This window comes from Scomber scombrus, chromosome 3 (assembly GCF_963691925.1).
Source record: "Scomber scombrus chromosome 3, fScoSco1.1, whole genome shotgun sequence".
Taxonomy (NCBI): domain Eukaryota; kingdom Metazoa; phylum Chordata; class Actinopteri; order Scombriformes; family Scombridae; genus Scomber; species Scomber scombrus.
Genome location: NC_084972.1, coordinates 29100665 through 29117296, shown reverse-complemented (window position 1 = coordinate 29117296; position 16632 = coordinate 29100665). Strand labels below are relative to the sequence as shown.

The 16632-nt window shown below is 39.1% G+C and overlaps 3 protein-coding genes across 5 annotated transcripts in view; all 3 read left to right on the top strand.

Moving 5' to 3' along the window:
- Window positions 1–10805, top strand: part of LOC133977361 (monoacylglycerol lipase abhd6-A-like) — an 11441-nt gene extending 636 nt beyond the window's left edge. The window contains exons 2-9 of one of the 2 annotated variants that reach the window (XM_062415495.1): window positions 1884–2011; window positions 5917–6076; window positions 6859–6972; window positions 7436–7568; window positions 8287–8441; window positions 8925–8979; window positions 9418–9518; window positions 10067–10805. In XM_062415495.1, coding sequence (XP_062271479.1) covers window positions 1893–2011; window positions 5917–6076; window positions 6859–6972; window positions 7436–7568; window positions 8287–8441; window positions 8925–8979; window positions 9418–9518; window positions 10067–10243 — 1014 coding nt within the window. In that variant the 5' untranslated portion in view covers window positions 1884–1892 and the 3' untranslated portion in view covers window positions 10244–10805. Of the gene's footprint in view, window positions 1–1880; window positions 2012–5916; window positions 6077–6858; window positions 6973–7435; window positions 7569–8286; window positions 8442–8924; window positions 8980–9417; window positions 9519–10066 lie in introns of both variants that reach the window. The other variant, XM_062415496.1, reaches the window with a different exon arrangement.
- Window positions 10806–11859: 1054 nt separating this feature from the next.
- On the top strand, window positions 11860–14680 carry rpp14 (ribonuclease P/MRP 14 subunit). 2 transcript variants are annotated; one of them, XM_062415643.1, is made up of 6 exons: window positions 11860–11945; window positions 13381–13546; window positions 13728–13812; window positions 13982–14058; window positions 14170–14248; window positions 14545–14680. In XM_062415643.1, the coding sequence occupies exons 2-6, from the start codon at window positions 13455–13457 to the stop codon at window positions 14599–14601; spliced, it is 390 nt and encodes a 129-aa protein (XP_062271627.1). In that variant the 5' UTR covers window positions 11860–11945; window positions 13381–13454; the 3' UTR covers window positions 14602–14680. The 2 variants fall into 2 exon arrangements, with proteins under 2 accessions (XP_062271627.1, XP_062271628.1); XM_062415644.1 differs by having other exon boundaries at window positions 11866–11945; window positions 13384–13546.
- Window positions 14626–15419, top strand: LOC133977466 (hydroxyacyl-thioester dehydratase type 2, mitochondrial-like). Its single transcript, XM_062415642.1, has one exon. It carries the CDS (start codon window positions 14626–14628, stop codon window positions 15106–15108), a length of 483 nt encoding a protein of 160 aa, XP_062271626.1. The 3' UTR covers window positions 15109–15419.
- The last annotated feature ends 1213 nt before the right edge of the window (window positions 15420–16632 follow it).

Here is a 16632-nt window from a genome sequence, read left to right as displayed (position 1 = left end):
CTGATATTAGTATAATCACTTTTAAGGCTTATAATCTGTGTCGGTTTAAAACATCAAAGTTCAAGCTTGAAATAGAACATGTTTCCATATGGTCTATATATAGATATGTAGGTTATGTTTATGTTATTGTCATATTATGCGATTGTACAGGCCAGTTTGCGTTAAATAGCATTCACACAGTGCAATAAGACTGTTTGTTATTGATAATATAAACCATGTTTATAGTTGCAAACAATTAGTGAATGAATTGATTAGTTGCAAGTTGCCATCTATTAACTACAACACTATAAACTAATCAATTAATTGTTTGGAATCATTAAAAAAAAGTTCACATTTTCTGATTTCAGCTTTTAAATGTGAATATTCTCTTGTTTATTTAGTCTCCTATGATAGCTGAATATGTTTGGGTTATAAAGGATTAGGGTTACTTTCTTGATATTGTATAACCTAAACAACAAATCAATTTATCGAAAGTATAATCAAATGAATATATGCAAATGAAAATAATTTAGTTTCATCTGTAACTATGTAGTAAAATGAAATATAATAGGCTACCGAAAATGAAGAAAGAAACACATTTCATGAAGTGTGCATGTTGTGTGCATAAAGCAAGTCATGCCTTTACTGTTTAATGTTATTTGATTAGTTCATACTGCTAACATTTCTAAAAACAGAGTACTGTACTTACTGAACTTCTGTTTGTCACTGTGTGTTACGTACAAACATTTTGAATCATATGGAAGACAGCTGATATTTGGCCTACTTACAGGGGAAGTCCAGTGATTTAATACAGCATTTTCATAATGTTGGGGGACAGATTAAAAACCATATCCTGACTTTAATTCTACAGTCTGACCTTATTTTGGTCAAGCTCCAAAAACTCTGAATCCCACACAGGATTTCTGTTAAAATGTTCTATTCTGTAGCACACGGTTAATAACCCCAAAGTTGACATTTAGGGGAAGTATAATTTACATTTGCAGGTCTATATTTATATTTTGGAGCTCTACTGGAAAATCTTTGCATGGTTAACGGTTCATAAAACTCCTTATTTATCTTATACTTCCTCTTTATGCAGCCCCTCAGTTCAGCCTCTGTCACAAACAGGCCGTTTTAGCTCCTGTCTCTTTAAGACCCCCCTCCTGTGGAGCCCACTCTGCTCTGATTGGCCAGCTCTTAGAAACTGCATAACGGCCAACTTCCAACCTCTCAGGAAGCTACGCCAACAAACAATGAAACAAACTATAATTGTTGGATTTCATCACTTTTTCTTGTTCTTTACTCAAAATGTCAGCTTTTTAAATACACTCATACATGTTCGAGCTGAATTCTGATGCTAACGTCGGCTCGTCTGCAAGGTAGAAAATAAACTTGAAGCTTTTGACTTCCTGGGAACATTTCTACATCATTTAGCATAGATATCAGACATCATAACCTATATGAATGACAAAAACCAGTATATAAAATCACAAAAAACATCATATGGCCCCTTTAAAGTTACTTTTGAAATGTAAGACTAAGAGGGAATCTGGGCACGAAAAGGAGCTGACTGAGTATTGTGCTAATCTAGGCTAATCAGCGTCTCTGTACCAAACACACAGATTTAAATTTGATTTTCAGCAAACAAGCAAATGCCCCCAAAACATCTAAGTATATTTTTAATGGCTCATCTGAACCACTCATAATAATTCATTAAAACACATCACACAATATTTAATGAAATTATAATCGCTGACTGTTTTTTAGGACGTAATCAACACCGCACAGCTCTGATGCTCATAGCTGCAGGCTGAGGAGACACAGAGTCAGCATTCACAATTCAGAAACTGAACTGAGAGCAAATGACGATGTTTGTTTGTGCTTTTTTATTATATTTAAAGGAGTGTACTGCGATGGAGCAAAGTGTGGCTAAAACGATAATGCTGGCAGGAAGTATCCTGGTGGTCCCTGTCCTCGCCTTCGTCACCTCTTACCTGTTCTGGCCTGGAGTGATCCTCAAGGCCTACAACTGGTAAATACACAAACATGCTGTGCTGGTATCTAAGGAGTATTGTGACAGTTATGTGTGTGTTTGTTGTGAAGTTTAATTATGCGGGTTGTGTTTAATTCTCCTTGAGAAGAGGGAACTTCCAACACGGTTTCTTAACAAGTTGTAACACACATCAAAACTTTTCAAAATTACGTCTATTGATTTTGTTGTTTGTTTCTAAGACACATGTTGAGTAGTTTGAGCTGTGTGCAGAGGCAGGATGTAATGAAGGTTTATATTAGCAACATATTTAAACCGTCAGGAAATCCCCCAGCTCTGTTTGGGACTATCAGTCATGCAGTGGATGAGACAGTCGGGTCAGTCAGGTTATTAACCAGAAGTATATTTGTCAAAACAACCAGTTGGTCCTCATTGTTAAAGTCTTCCCTCATGTAAAACCAAATAATACTGTTTGAACACTTAAATCTCACCTTTGTGACACTCCATTGTTTCGATCAGCTCACAAAAATGAAAAAAGTACTGTTGTTTGTTTTATTAAGTTACTGTAATGTTTCGGTCACTCAGACCTTCATCGGGCATTTCACAGGCAGCATTTCCACACTTTATTATATACATACAAGAACAGTTTAATTGAGCTAAAGACAGTCTTCAGTCCAGGGGCTCAATTAAGTTGTATTTTATTCATTCTGTTCTACATGTAGTCCTCATAGTGTGAACAGGATCTGTCCTCAGGTTTCCACCCAGTTTAAAAGTTCTGGGATCACAGAAAATGAACTTTTCCTCCATGACTCTCAGGACTTATATCATGGACAACGGTCATCTGATTGGCTACACACACAGAGGTCACTGATAAACAAGGTCAAAGTTGAAACTGATTGAAGGTCTAAAATCCAAGCAGCAGCACATAACCTGACCCATCGTAGTGCTGCCACAAGGCTCACTGTCTTCGCTCTCTAGGAAAACATCTAGTCATGCTTGTGTAGAGCTATTCTGCTGCTGCTCATGTGTAGAGAGTCTAATCATGATGTTGAGATGCAAAAAACATGAAATCATTCACTGTATTATGGGAGAACCAGACAGCTTCAATGTTTGTGGTTAGTGGCATCCTCACACTGAAAACCATGTTAATAATGTGGTTATTTTACTCGACTTCCACTGTTGGACAAACAACTATTTAAAAGCATGTTTGAAGATTAAAATTATTAAGTAAATGCTGAAGTCAGTTAATCTATCTCTCAGGTCCGGAGCAACAAACTTCAACAACTACTGACCAGATTTTCTTTAAAAATACTGAGCACAACTCTTTAATGTCTCTCCTCTAGCGCTACCTCAAGACAAACCAAAGATAATACATCGCCCCCTGTGGGCAGCAGAGTAACAGATGAGTATTGATGATCTGCCTGTAGTTAGATGCGTTTCCACATTATATTTTTTTTTCTTCTTTTTTTTTAACATTAAACTAAAACTGTGTGTTTTTCACAAAACGCTGAATCATGACTGGTGTGAATTACAGGCTGTAATATCTTAAACACACACTTTTATTGTGCAGGAGCATGACCTTGCCTTCTGGACTTTGTTTAAGCTGTAAAAAATAAAAAAAACCCTACATGTGGCTTTTTGATAGATCAGTTGCCAAAGGCTTAAAAAGATTCTTACAAGTAGATAAAAATATAAAATAAATTAAAAAAAGCTATAAAAGTATAAATGGATTGTTCTTCTCTACCCTTTGATAGTCAATAATACACACAAACACACACAAACACACACACACACACACACACACACACACACCAGGTCCGTCATTGGTGCGTTACGGCTGCGGTCATCGGAGCGCCACTATAATCAATGAGTGTTTCCACCAGGAGCGTCTCAGCAGCATCCCAGCAGCTGCTCTCCGCGCTGCAGCGCTATCAATCCGCAGCATTTCTATTTTTGACGGAGTCGTTTCTAACTCGCGACAAGCTCAACAGAGCAGATTGCACCAGACAGGAATTCAGACAGAATCGGAAAAATAAAACTTCTGTCTTTCAAAATAAAACAGCCTCCCGATCGTATTTAAGCAACAAACATGAATAAAACAGACAGATAAAGACATCATCCAACTACGTCGCCTACTGACACATGATATAAGCACAAAAATCAAAGAAAATTGCCAAATCAACTCAATTTGAGCAAGCTAACAAAATCGGGTCGTTTAGTTGTGCTGCTACTACAGTAATTACAGTAGTCTAAAGGCACTCGTTCGGATTTGATTGGGCTGCCGTAATTACTGTATTAACAGTGCAACTTCATTTTAAAAGGCAGATTTCTCTCCCAGAGCATGCTCTGCTCAGCTGCCGTAACGCTCCCGGTGTGAGTTGACGCTGGGCAGAGGACGGTGCTAAACCGTTGTGCAGCCGTTCCGCGCCGCTGACGGACCCGGTGGAAGTTCCCAATTACACAAACACACACCGCAGACACTTATACAAACACACACCGCAGACACTAATACAAACACACACAGCAGACACTTACACAAGCACACACACACACACCCAGTGCTGATTCACTATAATGTAATAATTTGTCAGCAACAAATAAAGATTGATTGATTGATCAGCAGCTTTGTTACATGAATAACATTTTAAAACGTTATGAAATGTTGACGCAATACATGACCTCAGATACTGAAATTAGGTCAAAATAATAACCAACATGACTAACAGGGAGAACTAAAGAACTACAGAAAATGTTTAGAAGAAGACAATTTTAAAAAATTCAACAGTATATGAAAGACTCCCATCATCTTCATGGACTCTCACAAGCTTTGAGGAGTTATACAGGTATTCACAGACTCTGGGTGGCTTATTCAATGTGGATATGTAATTTTTCCAAACATGACTTTTGACGGCAATTATTGTTCATCAGTTCATTAACACTTGTGTCACAAAATGTTTCAACAAACAGGGCAAACAAACGCCTCATTCATTTAAAGCCTCATTCATTTAAAGCATTGTATTGTCTTTATTTAAGTGAAGCAGAACTTAATAAAGAGTCAAAGATCTCAGTTATGTTCAGGCCCATTGACTGATGATTATATGAAACTAGTAGAGCTTTAAGAATAGCTAAATCAACACTATGTTTATATTCAATACTTGACATAAGGGGGAAATGGGTGTTTCATGTTTGAGGAAGCACATGCTGTGGCAGCGTCACACCTGGCTGCATAACCTCTTACATCTAGCTGAATGCACTCGGGGCTGCTTGCAGGACTTAAGCCTTGCTGGGCAATGATCACATGCAGCAGGTTAACATTTTTACTTATTCTGTGAAATATCTCAACATCTACAGGATGAATTGGTACAGAAATGGTGCAGACATTGATTGTAGAATAGAATAGAATAGAAAGCTTTATTGTCATTATATTAAACATATAATGAGATTACAGGTGCCACTCCATTTGTACTTTTAAAACAATAAAAAAACAAGACAACCAGATAAAAAACAAGACACACACGCAGCATTGTCCTCAGAGGATGAAGCCTAAGAGCGTTGGTGATCCCCCGACATCCAGCGCCACCATGAGGCTAATATTTTTATTGGATGGATTGTCATTAAATTGTTCTACACACGTTCATGCCTTCCTCCAGGATTAATTGTTATCACCTTGGCAATTCTCTGACTATTTGTACAGCGCCACCGTGAGATCAAATTTTATTTGTGTCCAGTACTTTGTGATACAAATACCTGCAATACTAATGACATTCCTATAAGCCTCAGTTGTACTTTGTGTTTTGTGCTACTTTGCAAGTATAAGCATGATAATACACTAAACTAAGATGGTGTTGAACATTTCCCCGCTAGACATCAGTTCTTGAACATGTAATGTTATTGTAAACCATTTCAGATTAAAAAAAACTCCTTGTCATCCCGCTGTGATTCTCCAGGTACTTGCGACGCAGGCTGGGGTTGGTGGTCCGCTACTCTCAGAGTGGAAGTTACCGGTTCTGTTATTTCAGCCGCGGGACACCAGGGGGCGCCACACCATCAATTTTGCTTCTGCACGGTTTCTCCGCCACCAAGGACATGTGGCTGCCCGTTGTCAAGGTAACACACACACACACACGGCTGCATACTAACTGTCATACTATATTGTTTTAGCGGTTAGTATATAAACACAAATCAATACAAACTCTTTCCTACTAAGAGGAAACCAATCAAACTGCACATTTGGAATATCACTGCCAATTAAACTTAACAAATGTGAAGGAGATTTAATACTTTATTTTATGTTTTGTGAATTTTTTTTTAGGTATTTTCATGGCATTAACAACTTTCGTGTTTCAGCAGAAAATAAGAATCTCTGTTTTCATTAATGAGCCCTTTATAGTTACATAAAGTGGGTCTTCTTCCATGGTGCCCGCCATGGTAAATGGTCTGTACTTATATAGCGCCTTTCTAGTCTTTTCGACCACTCAAAGCGCATACACTGATGGCAGGCCAATCTGCACATCAGGAGGAAGCTACCCATTCACTCGCATTCATACACCGTTGGCACAGCAACGGGAGCAATTAGGGGTTAAGTGTCTTTCCCAAGGACACATCGACATGTAGACTGGAGGAGCCGGGAATCGAACCGCCAATCTTCCAATTGAAGGACGACCGATCTACCTCCTGAGCCACAGCCGCCATATTTCTAGTTTCATGGCCATTGTAGGTTCTTCTACATACTTGAAAGGGGAGGGGTATTCATTTGGTTGCAGTCTGCATCCTCACCACTCGATGCCACTAAATCCTACATACTGGTCCTTTAAAATTACTACGTAGTTTGGATTTTGGACACAACTTTCATTTCAGTGAGTTTTGGGTATGTTTGTTTTGGGTTCCAGTACTTTCCCAAGGACCAACATTTGGTGTGTGTGGACATGCCGGGACACGAGGGGACGAGTCGCACCGGCGCCGAAGACTACAGCATTCAGGGCCAGGTCGACCGAATCCACCAGGTCAGTATGAGTGAATCCAGCAGGCGGGTAACACACTTCAGATCAGACCTATCCAGACCCGGACCTGTAACTGATGAAATATTGCGACAGTCTACAGTCTACCCACTACACACAGATGCTGATGTAACTACAATGCTACTTCAAGGCACTGAAAAATAACACAGAAATTATAATGTTCTCGACCTTCACTTGTGGAAATTTGTGGACCTCAGTGAATTTTAAAAATGAATACCCCTGCTATAGACCGAGGGACCCTCACTTTGACAGACAGAGACGGAAACAACTCCACGATTCTTACACCAGGATCTGACATCATGATATCAGCACAATAATAACAATGATAATAAAAACATAAAAATAAAAATAATAATGATAATAATAATAATAATAATAATAATAATAATAATAATAATAATAATAATAATAATAATAATAATAATAATAATAATGTGTCTCTTTGCAGTTTGTGCAGAGTATCGGTCTGGATAAACGACCCTTCCACCTGGTTGGGACATCGATGGGTGGGAACGTTGCGGGTGTGTACGCCGCTTGTTACCCTGGTTACCTGTGCAGCGCCACCTTGATCTGTCCGGCAGGTAAATTAAGCAGACGGCTGCTGGTACAGCGTCAGTGTTTCTCTCCAGGATTCAAACCTGAGACCTGAGATGCTGAATTATAGATGCCCCTCTCCTCTCCTTCTCTTCTGTCCTCCTCCTCTCCTCTCTTCTCTTTGTCTCCTCTCCTTCTCTCCTCCTCTTCTTCTCTTCTGTCGTCCTCCTATCTTCTCTTCTCTTTGTCTCCTCCTCTTCTTCTCTTCTGTTGTTCTCCTATCTTCTCTTCTCTTTGTCTCCTCTCCTTCTTCTTTCATCTCCTCTCCTCTTTTCACCCCTCCTCGTTGTCCTCCTCTACTCCCTTCTCCTCTCCTGTCTTCTCCTGTCCCTCTCTTCTCCTCCCCTACTTCTCCTCTCCTTTTACTCTCCTGTCCTTACCTCTTCTCACCTGTCTGCATTCTCCTCTCCTACTCTCCTCGTCTGCTCTTCCTCTCCTCCTCTCCTATTCTAACTTCTTATTGTTCTCCTACTCTACTCCCAATTCCTCTCTTCCACTCCTCTCCTCACCTCTCCTCATTATCCTCCTCTCCTTCTTCACTCCTCTTCTCGCCTCTTCTTGTTCTCCTCTGATTTTCTCTCCTTTCCCCATTCTCCTCATAACCTCTCCTCTCCTCTCCTCTCCTCTCCTCTCCTCTCCTCTCCTCTCCTCTCCTCTCCTCCCCTCTCCTCCCCTCTCCTCCTCCTCTTCCCCTCTCTCCTCCAGGTCTGGTTTATCCTACAGACAATGAGTTTGTCAGCCGTCTGAGGGAGTTGGAGAAGAATCCGGAGGAGGCGATTCCTCTGATCCCCTGCACTCATCAGGATATGGAGGCCATGCTCAGACTCATCTGCCACTCACCTCTGAACCTCCCCCGACAGGTACAGGACTCTGTTACCTGGTCTACCGCCCAGATTAAGATTCACAACTGTGCTAAATGGTAAATGGTAAATGGACTGTACTTATATAGCGCCTTTCTAGTCTTTTCGACCACTCAAAGCGCTTTACACTACAACTCATTCACCCCATTCACACACATTCACACACATTCATACACTGATGGCAGGCAGCTACCACGCAGGGTGCCAACCTGCACATCAGGAGGAAGCTAACCATTCACTCGCATTCATACACCGTTGGCACAGCAACGGGAGCAATTAGGGGTTAAGTGTCTTGCCCAAGGACACATCGACATGTAGACTGGAGGAGCCGGGAATCGAACTGCAAATCTTCCAATTGCTCATATCATAATATCAGTGCTGCTGCAGTATATGAAGAATACCCATGAACGTGTGAGTGTGTGTGTGTGTGTGTGTGTGTGTGTGTGTGTGTGTGTGTGTGTGTGCATGCATGTGCGTTTTCAGCTCATGCGTGGTCTCCTTGACAACAGGCTCCCCAACAACCCTTTCTACAAAGAAGGTAAGTCCATCACTTAACTTTTCTCCTATATAACATCCTTCTCAATATAATACATGTAGATAAAGGAGCTTAACTACAACTAATGTAGTGATGTTACATTATTTTAATTAATAAACTCTCAGATAGCAGAAGTGGTAACTTTATTTAGATCTCCTGCATAAAATCAGGAGATTATTTCGAGTATCCCAAATAATAAATTATCGAATTTAGTAAGAAGCTTCCTTTTTTTTCTTGGTCTGTTTTCATTGCAATTGATGCAAACTCAGAACTTCCTCTGACCTTCTTTCATTATAAATATACTAAATTTACCATTTCAACCATTATATGCACATAATTCCCTCTCTGACATTTGAGAATCTTTTCATCGCTTTCATCACAATAATAGTTGCATAAGCTTGCAATGTGCTTTATTGTGTGTGTGTGTGTGTGTGTGTTCAGTGTTCATGGAGATCATCGGGGAGAAGTCTCGTAGCTCGCTGCAGGACAAGATGCATTTGATCACAATGCCCCTGCAGGTCATCTGGGGGAAAGAAGACCAGGTAAAGAGTCACATATGATCCAGACTTTACAGCATCAGGCATGTCCAAACTATTCCACAAAGGGCCGTAATGTGCCTGCAGGTTTTTGCTTCAACCAATCAAGAAGAGCGAACATGATTCGACCAACCAGCTGTCTTAAGTATGAGATCAGCTGATTAAATGAGTCAAGCCTGATGTGCTCCTGCTCGGTTGGAGTGAAAACCTGCAGACACATTGCGGCCCTTTATGGAATAGCTTGGACATTTCCTGCTTTACATAAATAGAGTTAACCAATTAGTTGATATATTGATAAGGTAGACTATTTTGATAATAGTTTATCATTTTAAGCCATTTTATAAAGAACCTCCATCAGTTTATCAACTTGTACAATTATTTTAAATATTTACAACCCAGACCTCAGAGAGATCAATCACATATCAATCAATATGGTGCGATCAAATTCCTCAACCCTTACAGTCAACATCCTCTGAGTATAGTGACGTAATGAATACAATAAATCCACAGCACAGAGCCGTGACAGCTGCTGATCCACCTCTCTGTTCCTTCAGGTGTTGGATGTTTCAGGGGCAGCAGTGCTGCAGGCAGCGCTGCCAAACTGTCAGGTGGCAATCTTGGACCAATGTGGTCACTCGGTGGCATTGGAGCGTCCAAGGAAAGCTGCCAATCTCATCGTGGACTTCCTGTCTGCGCAGGTCAACAGCGAAGACACTAAGAAACTTTCCTAAAGAAACCCCTCACTTCACAGTGGACGGTGAAGGTTATGATGAACATGAGGAGGATAATGATGATTTAAATGATGAGGGTAATGACACTGATAGCAGTGATGATAAAGGTGATGATACTCTTTTATACTTAACTTTAAGAGTTTTCTATGACGGTGTAAAAATACACATGAACGCACAAAAGTATGACTAATATTCCTGAACTTTTTAGCAGTTTGATTCCTACACAGAACCACGCTGGAGGCTTTAAATCTCTGTTTTAAATGTTATTGAAAAACATTCCTCTGTGGGATTTTGCACATTTCACTTTCAGAAAAAAACTGTATTTCATGCTCTTGTTTCTTATAAAGGCAGGTGTCTGCCTGTGTGTTTAATCCTCTTAAGCACACGTTCAGGTTGAATTTCAGAATGATGAAAGGACTGAAGGCGACTGTGTTGTTTGATTTATGTGTGAATCTTTCTGTGTGTTGGTTCCTAAACCTAAATGATAAAGGTAAAGCAATAAGTTAAGCACTGAGACAAAGAGTGTCTATGGACAACAGAAATAAACCTATTGAGAACTTGATGGTTGATTTGAAAGTCTGTATTTATTTGTAATGCACCAACAGACCGCAGGGTGGCGACACATCCTCAGCTTTATCAAGAATGTCAAATAATTGGATCTTTTTTTCGGGATGTATCACTCCACAGCAGGATGTGGCCTTTATGTAAATGTACAATAGTTAATCATGATAAGTGACTTAATTCATACCAGATGTCAACATTAAATCTAAAAATAACTTTTTTTTCAAAAACTGACTATTATGATGCAACATACAAGATGAACAAAGAGCTTCTGAATTTAAGTTTGAGCAACATAAATGCACCTTGTGAAACCAGTTTTAAAAATGTGGAAAGCGATGGAAGCCCGTTTCATCCAGGATTAGACAATTTTGATGAAATCTTAAGCTTGACTAAAATAAAATACACTCATGTTAAGTCAAATTATGAGATTATAAAGTCAAAGACTATGACTATAGTATTACTTCTGAGGTTCCTTAATCCTGTTTCTGTTTCTGTTTTCATTTGCCAAAAAGGTTGGAAACCACTGATTTCATCTTTAACAATGTGTTGTATTTTAATAGCTTGTTATATTATCCATTGTGTCGAATATTCATCTTGAAGATAACTAAAGCTGTCAAATAAATGTAGTGGATTAGAAAGTACAAGATTTCCCTCTGAAATGTAGTGACGTGGAAGTATAAAGAAGCATCAAATGGAAATAAGAGATAGGATAAGATGTATCTTTATTGATACCTCTTGGGAGAAATTCAAATTGACACAGCAGTACAGTGGAAAAAAGTAGCAGTGTTAAGGTTAAAGTGTACTAAAAATAAAATCAACAATAAATAAGACAACATAGGATAAAAATAAAATAAAATACTATATACAATCAACTGGATCTTTGTGTAAATAAATCTGCAATATATAAATGAGCAAAATGCAGAAGCAGAGATTATATACACGTGATGTTCCTGAGATTTACATTTAAACAAACACATGACAGAGGGTGTAACTATTTTGAGACAGAGTGATCCATCTTACTATTTTACACATCTTTGTAAAACCTGAGATGACCGCGCATGCGCAGTTTCCATGGCCGATAGCTCTCAGAACGTTGAGTGCAGCTTGTAAACACGCTGCTGTCTCCACGCTGCTGCAGCTGGTGAGTAAAAGGCTGAAAATACTCCTCTTATTGTTGAATATTACAACAATAACAAGCGATAGGTCATTATTCTGTTAGCTGTGTTTAAATGTTAGTGTGTCAGCGACGAGCTTCAGGTTAGCTAGTTCACTTAGCTACAGTTTGACCTCTCTGTTGGCTAGTTTTTAGCTTCAGGTTGCACAAACAGCAGGTGTGAAGTTTATTTTAATTTATTTAAGTTTATACGTGTTTAGGCTGCAAATAAAAGGCGTATTAGACATTTAACAGTAAGTTATCAGCTGTAGTCTGGTGTTCATAATTTACATGTTAGGTTACAACAAAGTTTGTACTCTTCATGTGCTATAGTGAGTATTTCCAGTTGCAGGTTAGTGTGTGTGAGTCAAAATACATTACTGTGTGTGTGTGTGTGTGTGTGTGTGTGTGTGTGTGTGTGTGTGTATGTGTGTGTGTGTGTGTGTGTGTGTGTGTGTGTGTGTGTGTGTGTGTGTGTGTGTGTGTGTGTGTGTGTTCATGGAGTTAAAGAAACGTATCGCCCTGTGCAGCAGTGTGGCTCATTCACGTGTTTTATAGTGTCTGGACAACAATAATAATAGTGGAGCTAAATGAGACAGGCCAGTGTCTTAGATGTTAGAAGCTTATTGCACATGTCATTATCAATAAGTAAGTACCAATAAATAAGAAGAAATTCCAGTAAAGAAATGTCAAACTAGGTTTAAGGTCATTTAGAAAGATTGCTCACTATGCACCATGTCCATAATTAACAAATATAACTAATCAAAGTGATCCATATCAAATTTTATTGTTTGTGCAATGGATTTATGCTTGGATTTAATATAATAAAATAAGATTTGTTTAAAACTTACTAGCAAGAATCAATGTAAGAAGAAATTAGTCTATACTGAAAATCACTTCTTCTAATTATTTTGTCTTACACAGTTTATGAAATGATTGTTGTTACAGAGCATTAGAGCTCTATTGATATTGGACTTTTGGGACTGATGCCAATACCGATATTAGGAAATACCAAATTCCAATATTTATATACTGATATGATAGTCTTATATATATATACAGAATTGAAGATATTTAATGGAGGCATGATATTCTACAGTTTAAGAATAAGTAGTGTACTGAAACAGTAAACTTCACTGGGAATTTAATATGTATATATAAAACTTGAATTATGAAAAAGGATTAAATATACATAAAATGATGTGGCCTATATATCTTTAAAAAAATATTGGCACATCTTGGACAGCATAAACACCAATACTGATATATCTGTGATAGGCCAATATTGGTTGACCGATTTATCAGTTGGGCTCTACAGCGCATGAACCGCGATCAACTTCTCTAAAAAATGTCACACACACTTCTTGTTGTAGGATTATTAAATCATCTTTAACTGAGTTGTTGTCTGTTTTTTTACTGTCAGCAGTTTGTTTGTGACCTTGAAATTAGCGTCCGCTTGTCACCTGAGGGAGTCTGATTCACCGATGATTTAATAGAATGAAATCCGACAACAAGAAGGACGAACCTGCTGTTTTCAAACGGGTTGTGTCGAAGAACGCTTCACCGTACAACTACATGAAAGTCAGCCTGTAAGTCACTGATGTTTATAATGCTGTGTTTACTTTTAAGAAGAAGTAGGTGTGCTATTATTCACCATGTTTTTATCATCAAAAAGTTTTCATTTTGATATTATGGTGTTCATGTTGAAATAATTTAATGTAAATTTGAAGTTATCCCTGATATCTGAATTGTGTGTGTGTGTGTGTGTAGTGTGCTGGAGGATGAATCTACAAGACTGACTGCAATTGAACTGAAGCAGTTCATCATCACAGGCCTGAAGAGCCTGTACGGGGAGGTGAGATCAATTACAAGACTGGAGTCGAGAGTTCGATTTCCATGCCTTTTTTAAAAATACTATTTTCGAACATTTTATAGATGTAAGAATAAATCGATTAATCAAAAAAACGACTCTCACACAGAAGCAAAGTGTCTTTTTATTCATGTCTGTGTTCATATTTTCTCAGGTGGGAGCAGCGTTGTCCTTCGACCTGTTGAAATACGATGAAGACACTCTCACTGCTTTTTTGCGTGTCAGCAGCAGGTGAAAAAACAAAGACATTTCTCTTCTGTATCACTCTTATGATTAAAAGGAAACATTTCTGGTAACTAATTGAAATAAACTAGATGTTTAATTTCTGTGTTTGTTTTTCAGGGGTTTAGTGAAGCTTTGGAGCTCCCTGACTCTGCTGGGCTTCTACCAGAACCAGGCCTGTGCCTTCAGAGTGCTGCAGGTCAGCAGACTTTACTTCAGCTCGTACAAAATTATTTTTTCTTTAGTGGCACAGAGGAGTAGAATTGATCTAATATGCCAATTTTCTCTGAGCTACAAATCAAATTTAAAGTTCCAGGTCAGTTGAACGACTCATGTACAGATAGTCTGTAGTTATCCACAGAAGAAGAAAACCTTAATCTAAATGAATGTGGAATTTAAATATTAGAGAAATTAGCTAAATTAAATAAATATAAGATTTAATAAAAACATTTCCATGCTGCTCAGGCTGACGGATTTCTCCGGTGTCGTCCTCAGGTGTCTCCGTTCCTGCTCGCACTGACAGGAAACAGTCGAGATCTGCAGCTGGACTGAAGCCGGAGCGTCGTCTTCGTCAGGATGAGTTACATATGGGGTAAAGTATTTAGTAAACCTCGGCTGTGCTCCTCCACTATCGCAGCAGCTCCTCTCTGCCGCCTGCTGCACGTAGGCCAGCATGCCTCCATCACCAAAGCGTTCTCCACCCTCGACGTCGAGCTGTTCGCCGAGCTGACGGGCGACACCAACCCCCTCCACCTGGACCCGACCTACGCCAGCACCACCTCCTTCGAGACGCCCATCGTCCACGGTGTCCTCATCAACGGCCTGATCTCCGCCGTGCTCGGCACCAAGATGCCCGGCCGTGGCTGCGTCTTCCTCTACCAGGAGCTCCGCTTCCCGGCGCCGCTCTACATCGGCGAGGAGGTGCTCGCTGAAGCCGAAGTCCGTAAGATCAAGATGTCGTTCGCCTTCATCGCCGTCACTTGCTCAGTCAAGGACAAGGTGGTGATGGAAGGGGAGGTGATGGTGATGATGCCCGAGGACCAGCAGCGAAAGGGGTGAGGAGGTGAAGAGGTCGGAGTTCAGGACCTTGACAATAGACTGATCAGAGGACCTGAGCTGTTGCATCATGAAGCTCTGTGTCATACTCTCCATGCTGTTATTTTTGCTTGATTATTGATCATGTATTTGAACTGCGACGGCGACAACGTGCTCATGGTGAGATCGGTTACCAGAGAGACCAGAGAGTGTCAGTCAGTTGATAATTTATTGTTTAGCATGTTTAAGCTCTCTGATCAGCTCTGTATTTTGTTAAACATGTAAAATATTTTGTGTAGAATAAAAACTCTGGACGACTTATTTCTTTAACAAAGTCTGTCATCGTCTAAGTTCAGTTCACTGTCTTTTCCTCATATTTGTTGTTGTTAGTTTACTTTCGTTTCTCTCCACCTCGATGTGGGATCACTCAGGTTTCTATTATACAGTTGTGAAACCAGGATGTTCAATCCTTTGCTTCTGCGGATCACCTCAGTAGGTGAAAGCACTGAGGTCTTTTTCCTCGATACCAGATGGGAATCATCGAGAGAAAATGTTGTTTACCAAGAAATAATTCAAGTATATAACACATTGCTTACACTGCAGTACCTGAGCAAATGTTTGTAGGGTTTCTTTATTGGACTGAAATATACAAGCTATACAGACAACAGATTATCTGGAATTTAGTATAAGATTAAAAAATATTTAATTTAGTTTTTTATATTATATTATTGCATATTTTGCAAGGTTTGGTCTTGAAAACAAAACTCTTTGATGGTTCCAAAGCTCGATCTGCTGAAGCCATGAGAAGAGGTTGAAAGCTTCTCCTCGAGATTTAAAGAGCTTTTATTGCCACAATTTACAGCAACACAAGCAGATGACAACATTTGAAGGTGGTGAGATTTGACTTCTTCAAGATCAAGTTCCAGTGAGAGTATAAAATGAGAGAGAATAAATTAAAATACAATATACATTATATTCCACATACGTTTTTAATTAATTTAACCAAACCATAAATTTGTACTTTAACATCCTCAATACAGCATGAAAAGTAGGGACAAAAGTATGACTTTCACTCGTCCATCTTGGAAGCTTAAGCATATGATAATAGATAAATGAGTGTATTGCATTGCACATAGTAAAAAAAAAAAAAATAATTAATAGATACAGATCTTAAAATATACTTTTTTTTGTTAAATTCTATATATATATATTACCATATATACAGTACTGTGCAAAAGTCTTAGGCCACCACCATCATACGAACAGAAAATACAGGAAATATGTACACAAAGTTTAATTTTAACGTTTAATTTTGTGTACATAGTTCCTGTATTTTCTGTTTGTATGATGGTGGTGGCCTAAGATTTCTGCACAGTACTGTATATTTCCATTAAATCGTTTACATTCTTCCAATATTGTGACAAAACATCAGTCTTAAGTGTATCCTCCAAACCAGCAGGGGGTAATGACGCACTTTTACGTAATGCCGTAACCTTTCAGTTTAGAATGACAAAAGCAGCGTGATGACGTTTGATCGAAGCTCCGTTT